Source organism: Sminthopsis crassicaudata, chromosome 4, assembly GCF_048593235.1.
Source record: "Sminthopsis crassicaudata isolate SCR6 chromosome 4, ASM4859323v1, whole genome shotgun sequence".
In the NCBI taxonomy this organism is placed as follows: Eukaryota; Metazoa; Chordata; class Mammalia; order Dasyuromorphia; family Dasyuridae; genus Sminthopsis; species Sminthopsis crassicaudata.
The window spans coordinates 223,849,281-223,866,666 of record NC_133620.1 but is presented as its reverse complement, the minus strand read 5'-3'; the positions used below and the strand labels follow the sequence as shown (position 1 = coordinate 223,866,666).

Below are 17,386 nucleotides of genomic sequence, written 5' to 3'. Positions count from 1 at the left end.
ACAAAATCTAGCTGTCAATATTTTTATTAAAATTTGATACCCAGTTCCCTCTAAAAATTAAATTTTTTTTAAGGGCAAACATTCTTTTCTTTCTTTCTTTTGGGACTGAATTAACTGGACACTATGTGTAAGAAACTATGCTAAGCAATGGAAATTTATAAGATACCAAAATGAAATCATAACAGCTTCTTTCCTGAATAAGTTTATATTCAACATTTAAACAGATGATTGAAGGCATTTTGGGGAGGGAAAAAGAGAATGTGTGCATCTATTTATGAAGTCAATTAAAAGTTCATATAAGTGATATCATTTAAGCTTTTTTACAAAGCTTTTTAGTAGATTATAGGTCAGGCCAATCTCTGACAATCTTGCAGTGCAGAAGGTAACAGGTACAGGAAGAGTTTGGGAGGAGAGGAGAGGGGAATTTTTCAATAACTCACCTCAAAGAGATGCTGTAAAGGATTGGATTGAAGTTTTTCTTCATAGCCAAACAATTGAAAACCAGTTCCCAAAAGACCTAACATAATGATTAATAAATATAATATGAAATGGGATGTTAAAGAACATGTAATCAGAATATATTTCTATGAAAAAGCTCTATCTTTTATAACAAATTAACATCTTGACACTAAGATGTGACATCTGCACCTTTGGTGATCAATATTTCTCCATATCCAAGTTAACCAACATAAATGCTCAGTATAAATTAATATAAAATAATTCTACTTCCCAAATTTTTTCTGACTTCTCTGAATTCCTATACTTATTCTTCATTCTTATACATCAAATCATCTATGACATGGATGATTACAAAAAATTAATTTTTTATTAAGTATACAATGTGTATATATATCTCATGTATGTATATACGTATATCTATTAAAACTTCAAATTAAAAAGGGAATATCCTTAGAAAATTAAAATTCTTTAGTTATTTTCAGTATAACTGGGATAAGAAAATATTTCAAAGCATTCAGAGATAGATTTCTTGTTCAACTCTGCTGAATTAAAAATGAACTTATGCTACTGACCATACAAATTTTGACTATCTGTCAAATGGGATAACAGCACTTACCTCCCAAGGTTATTGTGATAATAAAATGAATTATTATTTTTAAATTGCTTTGCAAACCTTAAAATACAAATCCTAGCTAATACACAAATAATATTCCTAGATTTATTGGTCTTATATTAGAAATTCCAGAAGAATAAATACTGCATCTTATGAAATTATTTTTATGTGATAAATGGAAATTTCAGTTAATATCTCATGCTTAATATCATCAACAAAAACTTTTTATATTAGTATTTATTTCAACTCTGCCAAAACTATAATTCTTAATAATATTTTATTTTTCCAAATACATGAAAAGGTAGTTTTCAACTTAACAAAATCTTGTTTTCCAAATTTTTCTCCCTCCTCCCTGCTTCCCCAAGACAGCAAGTAATCTGATACAGGGTAAACACGTGCAACTCTTCTAAACATGTTTCCATATTTGTCATGCTACATAAGAAAACAAAACTATAATTCTTTCTAATCAAGAGTTGTGTCCATAAAATGTGAAATCTGAATATAAATTATGTAATCAATATGAATCATAATAGTTTAAGTTTTTAATGCAAAAAGCAAGATATCTTCATATGGATGAGGGATGAAAAAAATATTTTTCTGAAAAGTTATGTTTATACTCAAAAGACATTATGGTAACCGTAGATTCTACAGTTTTATTCTGAAAATATATATTTAGTATGAGTCCACTATGAATAATTTCACAGGAAGAAGTACTTGTGGATTTTTTTAAAAATCCATTTACCTCTAGAACTACTGCAAAATGTAAAAATGAGAGTGGCTTATTATAGTAGATCACCAAAGAGACAATGAGTTATCAGAGGTTTATTCTTTCATTAGGTTTGGGTGTTTCACATATAAGGCATATCAGGCTGTTCAGGCAGTTAGGATTTTTTTTTTTTTAAGTATACTTTTAATGAGGCTTTATCAAAGGAACATACTGTATACCATGTACATATTTAGTCTGAACAATACGGGCCCCATAGATGTATAGTGAGGAATTTAGTAAATAATCAACAAATTTTTTTTTTAAATGGCTGGGATTTGGGATCATGAGGGAAAAGGAAAAATGCTTGAAATTCTATAAAAGCATAAATGTGAAAAATAAAGATCCTTTAACATTCACTTATATGCACACATGTTTATATATATGTGCGCGCGAGCACACACACACACACACACACACACACACACACACACACATTTATGTACACATTAACTAGTTCTGTGCTTAGACCTATCTGCAAACTTTCTACAATGACGGAAACAGCCAAAATTACTCTTCCACACTGACAACTATAATGGAAATGCTGGCAGATCATTAACTACAGCAGTACTCCAGAGAAGCATTATCATAATAAAATCCTGGAGCTATAATTTGGTACACCATGGTCACATCTTCTATAATAGCTGTTAAATGTCTAATGTGGTCAAATTAACATAACAAAAGCTGAGGACAACTGTTGAAATTGGAAGATTAAGGCTAGAAGAGAGGCCTGAGATTTGGAGCTACAAGCAACATCCTGGATTGTAAGTTGGTTGTGAAATGTGAAGTATTATCTCTCATTGCTTAGCCTGAGAATAAGTATATTGCAATGAATATTTTTAGCTTGTAGGTTAAAATTTTAGTAATTCAAAGGGATACTACCTATTCATAATAGGAGATTCTGGAGTTAAAAAAAAAAAAAAAACTCCTTCAAAAGGATTGTTATCAGAATTCTGTTGTCGAAGATTCCTATGAATGGTCAATTTTCCTTCCCAAATGTTATATTAAATGTTATATACTTGATAGATAATCCAATTTATATCTAGAAATCATATTTTCCTTGAGATTGTTAAGGCATTTTCAAAAGTCTCTGATTACTTTAGTAAAAAGTCTACAATTTATAATAAATTGTAGCTCTTGTTGATTTTAAAAACATAACAGAATTTTTGTTCATCTTGTCCCTGCCCTACTCCAAGTACAACAGTACCTGAATCTTTTCTGGTTATAATACTTTTGGAATAACAGAAGTTCCTAGACATATTTTATTTCACATCCTGTTCCCTTTTGAACCTTGCTACTACTCTTTCCCTTCTGCTTTCCTTTTGCAAAACAGAGGGAAATGGAAAATGGCAGCTCTTTGTCTTAATGCTGACAGGAGTAAATGATACATCATGCAGACTCTGTGTGTTGAGGCATAAAAAAGCTTGGCTGGACAGAATTAAAATAACAGAAGGGCAGGGGGCCAGAAGCAGAGGTATATAAGGAAAAGAATGATGGAGAAAACAAAGTGGCTCTGGTTACTCATATACCTTTGGTATAAGAATCTTTATATTTAAAAAACAGTATTAGAAGTCATTCAAATTTTAATAAAAATCTGGATTGTCTGAAAAGATGTTGATTTAGACATAAAAGATTATATTATATATAAACTCTATAGCTTGTCTATTAACAATAAAAATAACACTTTTTGTTGAGGAAACAAATATGCCTCCCCCAAATCTTTAAATCAAGTAAAAAGATCTATTTCATTAACTAAATTTTTATTCAATATAGTGATAAGAAATTAACTAAAATCATGTCAGATTATGTTTTATAATAAAATAGGGAGGAAAAAAAACTTAATTCCAAACATACTTACCAAACTGCATGCCCCAATCTCCAAAGTAATTAATCCTTGTTACTTGGTGTCCTAATGCTTCTTTGAGATTTGCTATAAAATTCCCTATTAATCAACAAAAGATTTTAGTTTTTATCATCAAATCATGCACAACACATTTCTTTTTCTCTATAACAAAAGTCTAGCACAGCACATTGTACATTTGCTAGAAATTCATCATGTCAATTAATTTTTTATTAGTTCATTTATTAAACTTTCTATTTATATGACAGAACTCAAGAAGGAATTACTTTGCATTTTCTTTACATCAATAGAATTTCCTCTATTAGTAGAATTTGTGAACAGAAAATTTAGCAATTACTAAGTCAATTTCAGACAAGGAAGAAGACTTGTAATAGTTATGCTTCTGCTGTGCTTTATGCAACCTCGAGTGAAGTATAAGCAAACTCCCTTTCATCTAAAGCCAATTCATAAATAGTTCTCTTTATTTCTTTCTTGAACCCCTATCTTTCACTGACAGCATTATGGATCTTGCTCTCTTCTGAGGAAAGCATATATAACACAATCTATAACCACACTAGGCCTGGAATATTGCAATTCTTTTTTCTGGGTCTCTTTCTGATTTTTCCTTCTAATCTATAGATGGCAATAAGAGCAATTTTCTCTAGCCATTAACCTGACAGTAATAGAAGAATCAATGTCAAAACTGACATTTAGATTTAAAGAAATCAACTATAATAATACACAGGAGAAAGCTGGTTAGTCAGAACTTCATATAAATGACTAGGGATAAGAGATCAATATCAGAAATAAAGAGGTAATGAACATCAAAATATTCAGCAGCACTCAGTAATATCCATGAACTTAAAGTAAGTGCCTGCCTAATAAGAAAGGGCAAAAAAACCTGTGGTACATAAATCCAGAAAGCAGGTAGGCAGTTCAGTGAATAGAATGCTAGGGCTGGAATCAGAAGACCTGATTTCAAATTTGGGCTCAGATGCTTACTAGCTGTGTGACCATGGGCAAGTCACTTAACCTGTGCCTTAATCTACTGAAGAAGGAAATAGAAAACCACTTCCAGTATTCTTGCCAAGAAAACCTCAAAGACAGTACTAGCATGCTAGAGTCCATAAGGTCATGAAGAGTCAGATAGAACTAAATGACTGAACAAAAACAAACCATCACTCCTGAATATAATGGAATATTATTGTGCAGGAAGAAATAACAAATATGAAGAGTTCAGATTAATGAAATTTGATTTGGACTGGAAAGTAAAATAAGCAAAACCAAAAGAACAATATATATAATGAAGACAATAAAAATGAAATGACTACTAAAAAGAAACAACTCTAAATAATGGAAAAGCAACAGTGGTCTCAGAACAGAAATAATGAAACACAACCACCTTCTCATGGGGACTATTATCTACATTTATCAGATATGTCATCACATAAGATATAACATCACATAAGACTCTGTATAGCTGGCTGCCTGTATAGAGACACTTCCAGCAAAGTTAAGAGACAATTCTAATCCTCCATTCGATGTTGGTAACTGCCCATAATACTATCTGAAAAGACAATGACAACTACAGGATCATATAGATGCCAATCTCTCCTCTATTCCTTGCCACCTAATCCAAAGAGAAACAATATCTAAAATATCAATTTCCAAAGGTGAACTCCTGCTTGAAAAGAAACTGATGACACCAGCTCTATAAAAGATTTTTATGACCTCAAAAGCTCCTTCAGAAGTTTTAGACCGTCATTCCTTGAAAATTAAAGGGTTGTAAGCACCATCACAAATGTCCCATTAGGGGAAAAAAAAAATCTTCATAATAAATAACACTAAGGTCTAATATCCAAGATATTTAGAAAACTGGTACAAATACCAAAAAAAAAAAAAAAAAAAAAAAAATTGCTATTTCGAATAATAAGTGATCTAGATATATTAACAGGCAGTTTTAAAAAGAAATGTGCAAGCCTCTCAAAAACTACACAAATGAATGATCCAAATCTTTAATAAGAGAAATGAGGAATAAAATAACACTGAGATTTTACATGTGGAGACTAAAGCTCCCAATGCTCTTTATCTCTCAAGATTTTGGATTAACACAAAAGACTGTCAAGACTTTAACTATCAATCCCAATGTCCTGCTTCCTTCTCCTAAGAGCAGCAAAGAAAATGATTGCTCCCTAAAGAATTTAGAGCACTAATTGGACAAGGGTAAGAAACTCTTAACCAATCCTCCTTGATTAAAGTATAAAGAGATGGAAGAAGTCTCTGATTATTTTACTAAAAAGAAATATCTCAATTTCATCTCTGACCAGCTGGAAAAGAAAATCTTTGAAAGGAATGTTCAAAGAAGGATTAAATAATTTTAGGAAAATGGTTCTTCAGTTATGTTCTGAAATTTTAATTGAGTACTGTTTTGTATGAAGAAGCAAAATGTTAATCTAACTAACCTGAGATATAAAACTATGTTTCATCTTGCTATGGGATACTCTTTATTGCTTTGAAAACATATATTTTTTTCCAACCAAAAAAATGCTTCTTTGAGAGATATTTTCAGAATCATAGATTGGCTCTAGATACTTTTGGTCTCTTTCTCTAAGTAGAACTGCTCTCATTAGAATAATTTAAAAGAAAAAATTGTTTAAGGCAGGTTAGTATCTAAAATGCAGAGTACAGAATTTACTTCCACACACTTCATAGGTTCATAGGATATTAAATTTAAATAAGGGATCTTTGAGGCTATTAAATTCAATCTCTTCATTTTAGAGATGAGGAAACTGAGGCCTACAGAAGTTAACTGGTTTTTCTCAGGATAATGCAGCAAAATTAAGCATCTAAGGCAGGAGTCAAACTCAGGTTTTCTTGACTGCAAGTAGACTCTACTAAGCCACCTAGTTGCCTTGAGACAGGAAAAGATGAAACAGCAAATGTTAAAGGCGCTATTGGAAAACAAACACAGTAATGCACTGCTAGAACTATGAAGTACTTCAATCCCTCTCTACAAAATAATTTGCAATTAACTCAAAAAATAACAAACCTGTAAATATTATTTTATCCATGACCAGAATATATCCAAAGGAGGTCAAAGACAGAGGGAAGATTCTCATAGAGAACAAATTATTCATCACCAGTAATTTTGCAGAGGTAAAGAAATTGAAAGAAACCTCACTAAATGGGGAAGAGCTGAACAAATTATGCTATATCTATCCAACTAAGTATTATTGTTCTATAAAAGAATGACAAATCAGAAGAATTCAGGAAAACATAAAGACTCATATGAACTGATAAAGAGCAAAATGAGAAGAATCAGGGCAAAATTTATGTGATGATAATAAAATAGAAAGGAAATCAACAATAAAATGACTAGCATGATCTTAAAGGAAAGATGGTAAGTTATGCCTATCTCCCATTGATCAAGGTGATCAACTACAGATGTAGAATGAGCTTTGCATTTTCTAAATGTTTATTTGTTTTTCTTAACTGTATTTTATTTGTTACTAAAGAGAATATTGGGGATTATGGGAGAGTCATTGAGAATTGACAGTAATATAAAAAATAAAGCATCAATAAGATATTTTAAAAATTGCATAGTATCCCAACTTAGTGTAGTAGATCAAATCTCACTCCTTATTCCTACTAGGTTTATCAATCTGATAAATCAACCATCGAGGTCTAATGTTCTAAGACTGTATACAGCAGAAGACATACTATTCTCCATAAGTAGAAAAACTTCCTATTGGGAACTTCTTACACTGATAAAATCACAGGAAGAGAGGAAAGATAAGTGTAAAAAGGAAGGAAGGGAAAGAGGCAAAAGGAGTGAGAAAATAAATGTACCATTCTTTTTTCTATCATGTTTGATGGGTTTTGTTTTGGATTTATTCAGTTATCTTCAGAAGCAAGCAAGTAATTATATTTCATTAAATAAGCAATCTCAGTCCTGTTAAGACAAAAATTCTATTTTTGTCTGCATATATGACTGCATTAATCATAGCTTATCCATCCATTCATCCATCCTTTCATTCATTATTAACTTTGATATTCGGCCTCCCAAAATTTAATTTATCCAAATCAAAAGTATCAAGAATTTAGGTTCAAAAACCAATTGCTTGTTCATAGGATAGGTTGACCTATACTAATGTCTATAAGAAAAAGCTAGATTTTATTTGGCTATAAACAATATGTGATAGATTTCTTTGAAAACTCATGCAATATTGAGATGCATTAATAGAAGTATAGTAGAAGTATAGTATACAGACTAAGGAAAACCACAGTTATATTGCAATTTTTTAACAGAATAGACCAAAGCTAGAATTCTGTACTCTGTTTTAGGGAACACACTGTAAAAGAAAGCTGACAAATTAAAAGATCTGTAGAAAAAATTTCCTAACTCTTAAATTTAATCTTTTAGTAGAAAACACATTTTAGTTTAAATTGTATTTTTATTAAATATCATGTCCATATTCATACAAATAAGCAGTGACAGTGATTTTGACTTTTAATATAGTCCCAAGATATCTTTAGCACTCACCTATGATTGTAGAACGCAAATGTCCCACATGAAATTTTTTGGCAACATTAGGTGAACTGCAAAAAACAGAAATAAAAAATATACAACATTGCAAGTTGATTTCTGTGTAAAGTTTAAAAGACGTAGAGTAGACATTAATACAGTTGGTGGAACTGTGAACTGATCCCACCATTTTGGAGAGTAATCTGGAATTATGCCCAAAGAGTTATAAAACTGTATATAATGGAAATTGAAAGAATGCCCATCAGTTGGGGGCTGGCTAAACAAATTGTGGTATGTGATTGTGCTGGAATACTACTGTGCTATATAAGAAATGATGAGCTCAATAATCTTAGAAAAACCTATACAGACCTCCAAAAGAAATAATAAGTGTGAAATGAGAAGACCAAGAGAATGTTGTATATAGTTAAGCAAAATTGTTTTAAGGACAACTTTGAGCAAATAAGTCACTTTGACTTATAAATACCCAAACTAACTATAAAAGTCTTATGAAAGAAGGATACTATCTGCATCTAGAAAAAGAACTGATTTTTTAAAAAGTATGTATAGAATGATTTTACACACACATACACACACACACACACACACACACACACACACACACTCACGACAACACACACACACACACACACATTTGTGTCTAATACTAGCTATCTCTAGGATGGGGGAAGAAAAAAAAAGAAATTTACACAATATTATATATTTAAAAGGAATAGCAAGTCGTACATAACAGATTTACAGTTACATATGCAACCATCTTTTAAAAAACACTATGTAAAGGAAATGCTTTATTTCACAAATTAAAAATTAAATAATTATCTTAAAACAGTGAAATGAATAGAATCAAGATAATGCTATATACAGGTACAGCAATATTGTGAACAATGAAGTTATTCTGAGTACTATAAAAATCAAATCAACTATAAAGTTTCTATGAAAGAAGATGGTATCCCTCTCCAGAAAATGAACTGATAAACAGAAGTCTATGTAGTATAGTTTTACATATATTGGTAACTGTGTGGTAAATTGTAGCCTTCTCTTTTCCATACTATAAGAAAAGGAAGACAGGAAGAAGAGAGTTTGAAACTTAAAATGTAACAACAACAAAAAAAATTAATAACAAAAATAAAGCTATAAAGGTTCAGGAAAATGTCAAGTAGGCAAAGATCAGGGAGAAACAATGATCTTTAATTGAAAAGAACCTATTAGTTATGAGGTAGCACCATTAATCACAATGACATATATATACCTAGCTAAAATTGTTGTCTAATACAAAATTTAAAAAGATTATTTTAAGGGGAACTAAGGTAGCAAAATAGAAGATTGGTGTGATGATTAGAATCAAAAGAATGTGAAAATCAAAGATGATTTGTCATTGTGAAATCCCGACACTTTCAAGGGGAGAGGACTATTTTTCATTTACATAGGCATTTTGAAAGATATGATTACTAAAAATGGAATAGGCTATTTATCCAGATTCCAGTATCACCAGAATGAAATAATCCATGAAGCCATTTATTTCCTTTTTTCTGGTTCCTTTACTAAGCAGTTTTCTGACCTTACTAAGCATCTGATTAGAGGCTAGTCATTTTCCCCAAATCAGGTTTATGTAACATGTGAGTATTTTTTTCTTTCAAAGAACTCTCATTTTCATTTCAAAGAATTAATATTCAATGACTATTATTTTTAAGTCCTCCCACAGAAATATTAACTTAAAAAAAACCAACAATTATTTATAACATTTTTTTACTTTCCACATAGAAAAATAAGAATTTGTTACTGCTATTCTTTATTTATTACAGAAATAAAACTAACATGTATAGCATTTTAAAAATATTGTCTCATGACCAACTATACACTGACAGGGTATTCTCTTCTCTTTGGTTATTTAAAAATAGACCACAAACACAACTGTAAGGATAACTACTGAGATTATTTCAAGTAATAGTATATAACCCAAACTAACATTTTAATGATTTTCCATAAAGCTTTGTACACTAAGAACAATAATAATAAGCAACACATCTCAAAAGGATGCTGTGCAGAGAAACATTTTTTTACTAAGAAAATAAATGATACTTTATTTTTTAAAAAGACAAAAGACAAAGAATCTAATGAGTGAAAAAAATCTCTGGATTGATTATCTATAAACTCATGTCTTATATAATGCATTGTGACCTCAGATCCTAAAAGCTTTGCTTTTGAGGTTCTCCAACTTTAAAATAATATGAAAGTAGTTAATGTTTGCAAAGCACCAACCTGAAAAGTACTTTCTCAATTAGTTATATGAATTGTTTAGTATCTAAGTATATATACTCACCTAAATTCAACCACTACCTTCTTCTGGGGAAGATCAGAAAAAAGTTCACTTTTTAATCCATAATTTGCACCATTTTCAAATACTTGTTGTAGCACTGTCTAAAAAAATAAATGCAATCAGAATTTAATTCTTTAAAAAGTTACTATGAAAAACGGATTTTCTTATTATTCAATAGAGAACTGCAATTTCTTCATGTAAATCTCTACCTTCAGGAGCTTGGAAAAGCTAAAGACTGAGAGCAGAGAATCAAAAATGACTCTTAAGATTCAGAGCACAGGTGAAAGGATGCTGGCAACATCAAGAGAAATATAGAAGTTACGTAAAAGACCAAGTGTTTTGGAAGAATATGAGTACCAAAATTTTGGATATATTGAATCCAGTGTAGGATGGAATGAATAAGTGAGATGTTCAAGTAAGGAAATATAGTATGCAGCTGGAAATATGAGATGAAATATCTGGGGAAGAGACTGGAGATTAGATGTAGAGATTTGGAAGTCATATGAATATAAGTGATAATTTACCTTACAGGAGCAGAAATAAAATAGATGGAGGAGGGGTAAATAAAAACCTTTTTAAGATACCTACGGCTCAAGGAGTACAAAGAGATAAGGAAATAACAAGAGAAAGAAAAAAAAGTTTTAGAAGTTAATAAAAAATAATAAAAATATTTTTCTAAAGAAAGAAGTGGACATTCAAAAGGCTAGATGGTCATAAACTTCAGATATTATAGTTCAAGGAGAGTAAGAGAGAGCAGTTTCAGTAGAGTGCTGTGATAGAAGGCAGATTATAATCTTTACATACTGAATTTTCTCTCTAAAAAATAGAATTTAATTTAAGGTAGATTTATCTGGGCACTGCAGAAACAATATTGGACTTGAAGGAACTAGCCGAGTTCATATTCTACCTTCAATATACATAAATTGTATTGAATGATCATGGGCAAGTTATTTAACCTATTTGAGCCTCAAATTTTCATCTCTAAAATGTCCATGAGACTTAGGCCTATAGCACTGATCACATATGGTAATTTTAAAGACCATGAGACAATGCACAAAAAATGCTTGGAAAATTTAATAACTTCATAAAGTATAGGATGGACCTTGAAGGCCATCTAGTCCAACACCCTCATTTTATATATCAGGAAACAGAAGGGTTCAGGGACGTTATGTTTTTCCCAGGGGATTCAAAACAATATCCTCTGACCCCAAATACAATACAAAATGTTAGTTAGCATTATTGTGCACCTATTTCCACACTCTTTTGTTAATAACTTAAGGTCTATGTAATTTTGGACATAGCCGTAATAGGAATTTTTGTGTGTGTGTGAAGCAACTACAGCTAAGTGATTTGCCCAAGGTGACATAGCCAGTAAATGTTAAGTGTCTGAGGCCATATTTGAATTTAGATCCTCCTGACTCCAGGGCTGAAGCTCTATCCACTGTATCATCTAGTTGCCCCATAAGAATTTGTTTTGCTTAACTATGCACATTTATTACAAAGTTTCCTTTTTCTTAAAAAAACAAACAAACAACAAAAAACATCAATCTACTTATAACTAAATACAAAGTAAGAAACCAAAAGACAGAAAAACAAAACATTATAATGTGTCTAGCAGAACAGGAAGGATTCAAAATAAGTAAACAATAAATTTCCATTTTGAGAGAGTATATATGACATTTATATTCATGACCTTTCATCTTTGCTTCTTTGTAGGTTATTCTTTTGTTCTTTGCTGAACACTTTTTATTTTATTCTTTCCCAATCACTATGCTCTGTGCCAGCAGCATACTATCAAACCTTGAGTGATCACTGAGGTATAAAAAAAAATCTTAAGTTATACCATCAAAAAAGTAAGCATCAAAAGTAAGTCTGCTCCCCTGAGGTGACAGAGAATGAGGAAAGTTCCAGGAATGAGGGATAGCCAAAGAAAATGTCCAGAGATGAGAAATGATAAATGTCTCATTTTTGGAACTGCCAGGAGATCAGTGTCATTGGATCAAAGAATATGTGCTTGGGGACAAAACGCAATAAAACTGAAAAGATAGGCAGTAGCCACATTATGAAAGGCTTTGTATATCAAAGAGAACATTTTGCATTTGGTCATGAGAATAGGGAACCACTATTGTTTACTGAGTAGGATTGGTGATATAGTCAGACTTGTGTTTTAGGAAAATCACTCTGAAAGCTAAATGGAGAATAGAATGAAGTGGGAAAAGACTTGAGATAGGCAGACCCACCAGCAGGGTTTTGCAATAATCTAGGTATGAGGTGATGAAGGTCTGCACTAGAGTAGTATCAGTGCTAGAGTAAAGAAGGGGGCAGTTATGAGAGATGTTGCAATAGTGAAACTGATGGGCCTTGGCAACATACTGGATAAAGAGAGTGAGAAACTGAAGAGTTGAGGATGATTCCTAAGCTGTGAGCCTGAGAGACTGGGAAAATGGTATAATAGAGAAGGTAGGAATTTTGGACATATTAAATGTAAGTCTACCTGTGCAACTAAATATATTCTGATAGGCTATTTCTTTAATATCTGACTAAAGAGGGAAATGGAAGTAGGTACAATAAGTAGAAATAGCACAACACACTTATCTTTTGAGTTTAATCCTGATCATTAATTGAAAAAAAAAAAAATTTCTCTCTCATGAGATCTTTTAGGAACAGTGCTAACTACAGAGGCAATGCAATCTACAATGCCTTGGGGCTAGGGCTAATTCCTTTATGTGGCACCTCAAAATGAATTACTTAAATCTTAGACAATTAAGTCCATAGCCACAAAAAGGTCTCTCCCCAGTACATTTATTTCACCTTTAAAAAAACAGGCTAGGTTATCACTCTGAATCAAATAACAAACATCAAGAATTGAGATCAAAGAATGAAAATAATGATGGGAATCTGACAAGGGAAACTGAGGCTGGAGACCCCCCCCCAAAAAAAACTTTCCACCTTATTATGACCTAGAAGCCAGCCCAACCCCACCTCTGTTAAGTACCACTAATTTACCTTTCTATAGAGTTCAGCTGACACCACCCAAGTTTTCTATAGAGCTGAATTAAAGCTAAGTACCCCTACTTAACTTTCAATAGAACTGAATTCACGTTAAGTACCTCCACTTAATCTCTATACAATTTGAACTATCACTAATGAAACTTTATATAGCCTTACTGAAGCCTATTCAAACCCAATAGCTCCGTATAGTCTCAAATCATATATAAGAGGGTGGGCAGAAGGGACAGAACTATAATTCCATCAAAGAGTTCTGCTCCACTTGAGATCTCTTGATGATTTATAATAAACTTAAACTTCTAATTTTACTTATAATTTAGTAAATTCTTTTACTTCACCCGAGCCTTGTCTCATCAAAAGCCTGCACGTCCCCAACAAACCTGGTGGCCCGTACGGGGAATCGACAGAGCCAGTTGTAGGTAAGCCCCCTCTTTCTCTGAACCCCCATAGCTGTGAGCAGCCAAAGATCTGGATCAACTTTGTCTGCCGGGGCATTTTTCTGCCCAAGCAAAATCCTTACTTGTGGGGACGCTTGCGATAAGGATTTCTGCGATTTCTTTTTTCTCTCTCTCTTGAGGGACACCTTGGAGAACGAAGGAGCTATTGGGAAAAATTCAGGGTGCTTTACGGCTCTTGCGTAATTTTTGAGGCTTAAGGCAAGAATGGGTCAATTTGTCTCATCCATTCCTAAAGACTCACCTCTAGGGTGTCTCTTAAAAAACAAAGACAAATTTGGCATAAGAGATCTCAAAACAAAAAAACTAATTCATTTTTCCAAAAATACCTGGCCAAAGTACCTTCTAGGCGGCCAGCAAAGATGGCCCATATTCGGCTCAACAGATTATAAAATTATTAAGGAGTTGGACTTATATTGCAGGAGACAAGGGAAGTGGATTGAAGTCCCTTATGTTCAGGCCTTCATGGCTCTAGCGCAGGACACTGAACCAAGGCCAAATTGCAAAGCGTTACTTGCCAAATCTAATGGAGAGGAAGAAATTGACCTTTTAGACGATCCTCTCTTCTCTACTCCTTCAAGGGAAGAAGCATCTGCTCCATCCTCTGGCTCTCAGCAGAACCTTTCACTCCAGGACCACCTCCTTATCAGAAACAGGACGCAGGGTCCCAAGATATAGGACTCCCCTCTCCACCGGAGTTGTTCTGGAAATGCCCAACCCCCACTTCTTAGTCCTTCTCATTCACGAAGTGGGCTGCCTTTCTCCTCAACCCAATCCCTTCCGCTCTCCTCTGAGGCTGGCCAGTCTCAAGGCCTTTGCCCTCCTCGGGGCTGAAACTGTAGATTCCCCTTCTCCCCCACGGGAGCCTGATTCCGCTACAGCTGTGGATCAGGAGCCTCCTTCTAATCTCTTCCCCTTGAGGGAAGTCGCCGACCCTGGGGGGGGGGGGGGGGGGGAGAGTACTCAGAGTACAAGTCCATGTCGGATCTCTCCCAAATCAAGGAAAAATTGGGCAGATATTCTGAGGATCCTACTAAATATATTGACGGATTCAAAGCCATCACCCTTCAATATGATCTTTCCTGGGGAGATATTAATATTATAATCTCCTCTTCCTGTACCATAGAGGAGAAAAGGCGAATCTGGGATTTAGCTCAGAAATTCGGGGACGAGATGGCTTCCTCCTCCCCTGCTAGGTACCAGGCAGGGGCTGTTGCTGTACCTCTATCAGACCCCTCATGGAACTATCAGGAGGGAAGCAGGGATAGAGAGAGGAGAGACCATCTACTAACCTGCCTCATTGAGGGCATGAAGAAAGGAATCAAAAAGCAAGTCAATTATGACAAGCTCAGGGGGATTACTCAAACAGCTGAGGAGAATCCCGCTCTCTTCCAAGGTCGATTGGAAGAGGCCCTGAGAAAATACACTAATCTGGACCCCACTTCTCAGGAGGGTGTCACGGTTCTTAGCATGCATTTTATTTACCAGTCTGCCCCAGATATCAGAAGGAAGCTACAAAAATTGGCCCTCCGGCCTCAAACCCCCATGACTCAATTATTAGAAGTTGCTTTTGGGGTGTTCAATAATAGGGACCAAGCAGCAGCAATGGAGAAGGATCGCAGGGCCAGAGCCAGAAATAAAGAACAGGCTCAGCTTTTAGTGGCCACCATTTCAGAGATCAGACCCGTTCATGCTTTAAATGCAAGAGGCAGGGTCACTAGGCGAGAACATGCCCCCAGAAAAAGCCTCCAGATCCTTGTCCTACATGCCACAAGGAAGGACACTGGAAAAGGGACTGCCCAGAGAGGGGTTAGAGCCACTGCCTCAAACCTGGCCCTCCAGTCCTCTCAGGACTCGGTATGACGGGCCCGGGGTTCGGCGAGGCCCCACCTCTCTCCATCAGCGAAGCCGAACCCAGGGTGACTCTCTAGACGTGGCAGGTAAGCACATTAATTTTCTATTTGATACTGGGGCCTGTTTTTCGGTTCTATTATCCCACTCTGGTCCAACACGCCCCTCCCCCTGTAAAATAATGGGGATTGAAGGGAACCTCCAGAGCTGCTGGAAACTTTTCCTCTACCTTGTAGATATGGAGATTTGCTGTTTCCACACTCCTTTTTAATTATTCCTTCTTGTCCCACTCCTCTATTGGGTCGGGATTTAATGGAGAAGCTGGGAACCCAATTCTCTCTGCTCAAATCTCCAAGTGATATATTTTTGCTCCTTCTGAGACCTTCCCATGTTCCTTATGAAATCTGGGAGGACATAGACTCTTCCGTCTGGGATCAGGGCATTCCTGGAAGGGCAACGCATGCTACACCAGCCCTCGTTAAGCTATGGGATCCTACTGTGTTCCCACATAGACGGCAATGTCCAATTAAGCAGGAGGACAGGATCCGGTTACAGCCTTTGAGAAGTTCCTTAAGTTTAAACTTCTGGTCCACTGCCTATCTCCCTGTAATACTCCTATCCTTCCTGTTAAGAAAGCGAATGGGGAGTATAGTATAATGCAAGATGTAAGGGCAATTAATGAAGCAGTTATCCCAATCCATCCCATAGTACCTAATCCCTATACTATACTTACCCAGATCCCAGGGAATACTCAATGGTTTACTACCCTGGACCTAAAAGATGCTTTCTTTTGTATTCCTCTGCACGAGGACTGCCAATTTCTCTTTGCCTTTGAATGGGCAAAGCTAGGTGGACTTCCTGGTCAATTAACCTGGGTGGTCCTTCCTCAAGGTTTTAGAGATAGTCCACATTTATTTGGGTAAGCCTTAGCTAAAGATTTGAGAGATCTTGAGCTGCCCGGCAGCAGCCTTATTCAATATGTGGATGATATCTTGCTCTGCAGTCCTACTAGGGAGGAGTCTCTGGTATCGACTGTAAAGACCTTGAATTTTTTAGCCTCAAGACGTCACAGGGTCTCTCTATCCAAGGCCCACATTGCCGCCAATCTGTCAAATATTTGGGTCACAATCTCACCCCCACTTCTCGCTCTCTAACTGAGGAGAGGAAGCAGGCTATCTTAAGTATCCCACCTCCTGTTTCTAAAAAACAGCTGAGAACCTTCTTAGGTATGGCAGGCTTCTGCAGGATCTGGATTCCAAACTTTGGGATTATTACTAAGCCCCTCTATGATTCTATTCAAGGTCCCGATAACCTTCCTCTCGAATGGGGGCCTGAGCAGGCCAATGCTTTTAAAACCTTGAAAGCCAAGTTAACCTCTGCCCCTGCTCTCGCCCTGCCTGACTTACAGAAACCTTTCACTCTGTATGTAGATGAAAGGCGTGGGCAGGCTTTGGGAGTCCTTACTCAGTCTCTGGGACCAGATCCCAGGCCAGTGGCCTATTTTTCAAAGAAGCTGGACTCAGTTTTCTAGGATGG

At 34.9% G+C, this 17,386-nt stretch overlaps 1 protein-coding gene across 2 annotated transcripts in view; it reads right to left on the bottom strand.

Moving 5' to 3' along the window:
- The window catches only part of RARS2 (arginyl-tRNA synthetase 2, mitochondrial), a 77,302-nt gene that overhangs the window by 41,919 nt on the left and 17,997 nt on the right, over positions 1–17,386 (bottom strand). For both annotated transcript variants that reach the window (XM_074310329.1, XM_074310330.1), the window contains 4 exons: positions 10,539–10,636; positions 8,219–8,274; positions 3,694–3,777; positions 441–517 (listed from right to left, as the gene is read on the bottom strand). In XM_074310329.1, coding sequence (XP_074166430.1) covers positions 441–517; positions 3,694–3,777; positions 8,219–8,274; positions 10,539–10,636 — 315 coding nt within the window. The remainder of the gene's footprint in view (positions 1–440; positions 518–3,693; positions 3,778–8,218; positions 8,275–10,538; positions 10,637–17,386) is intronic.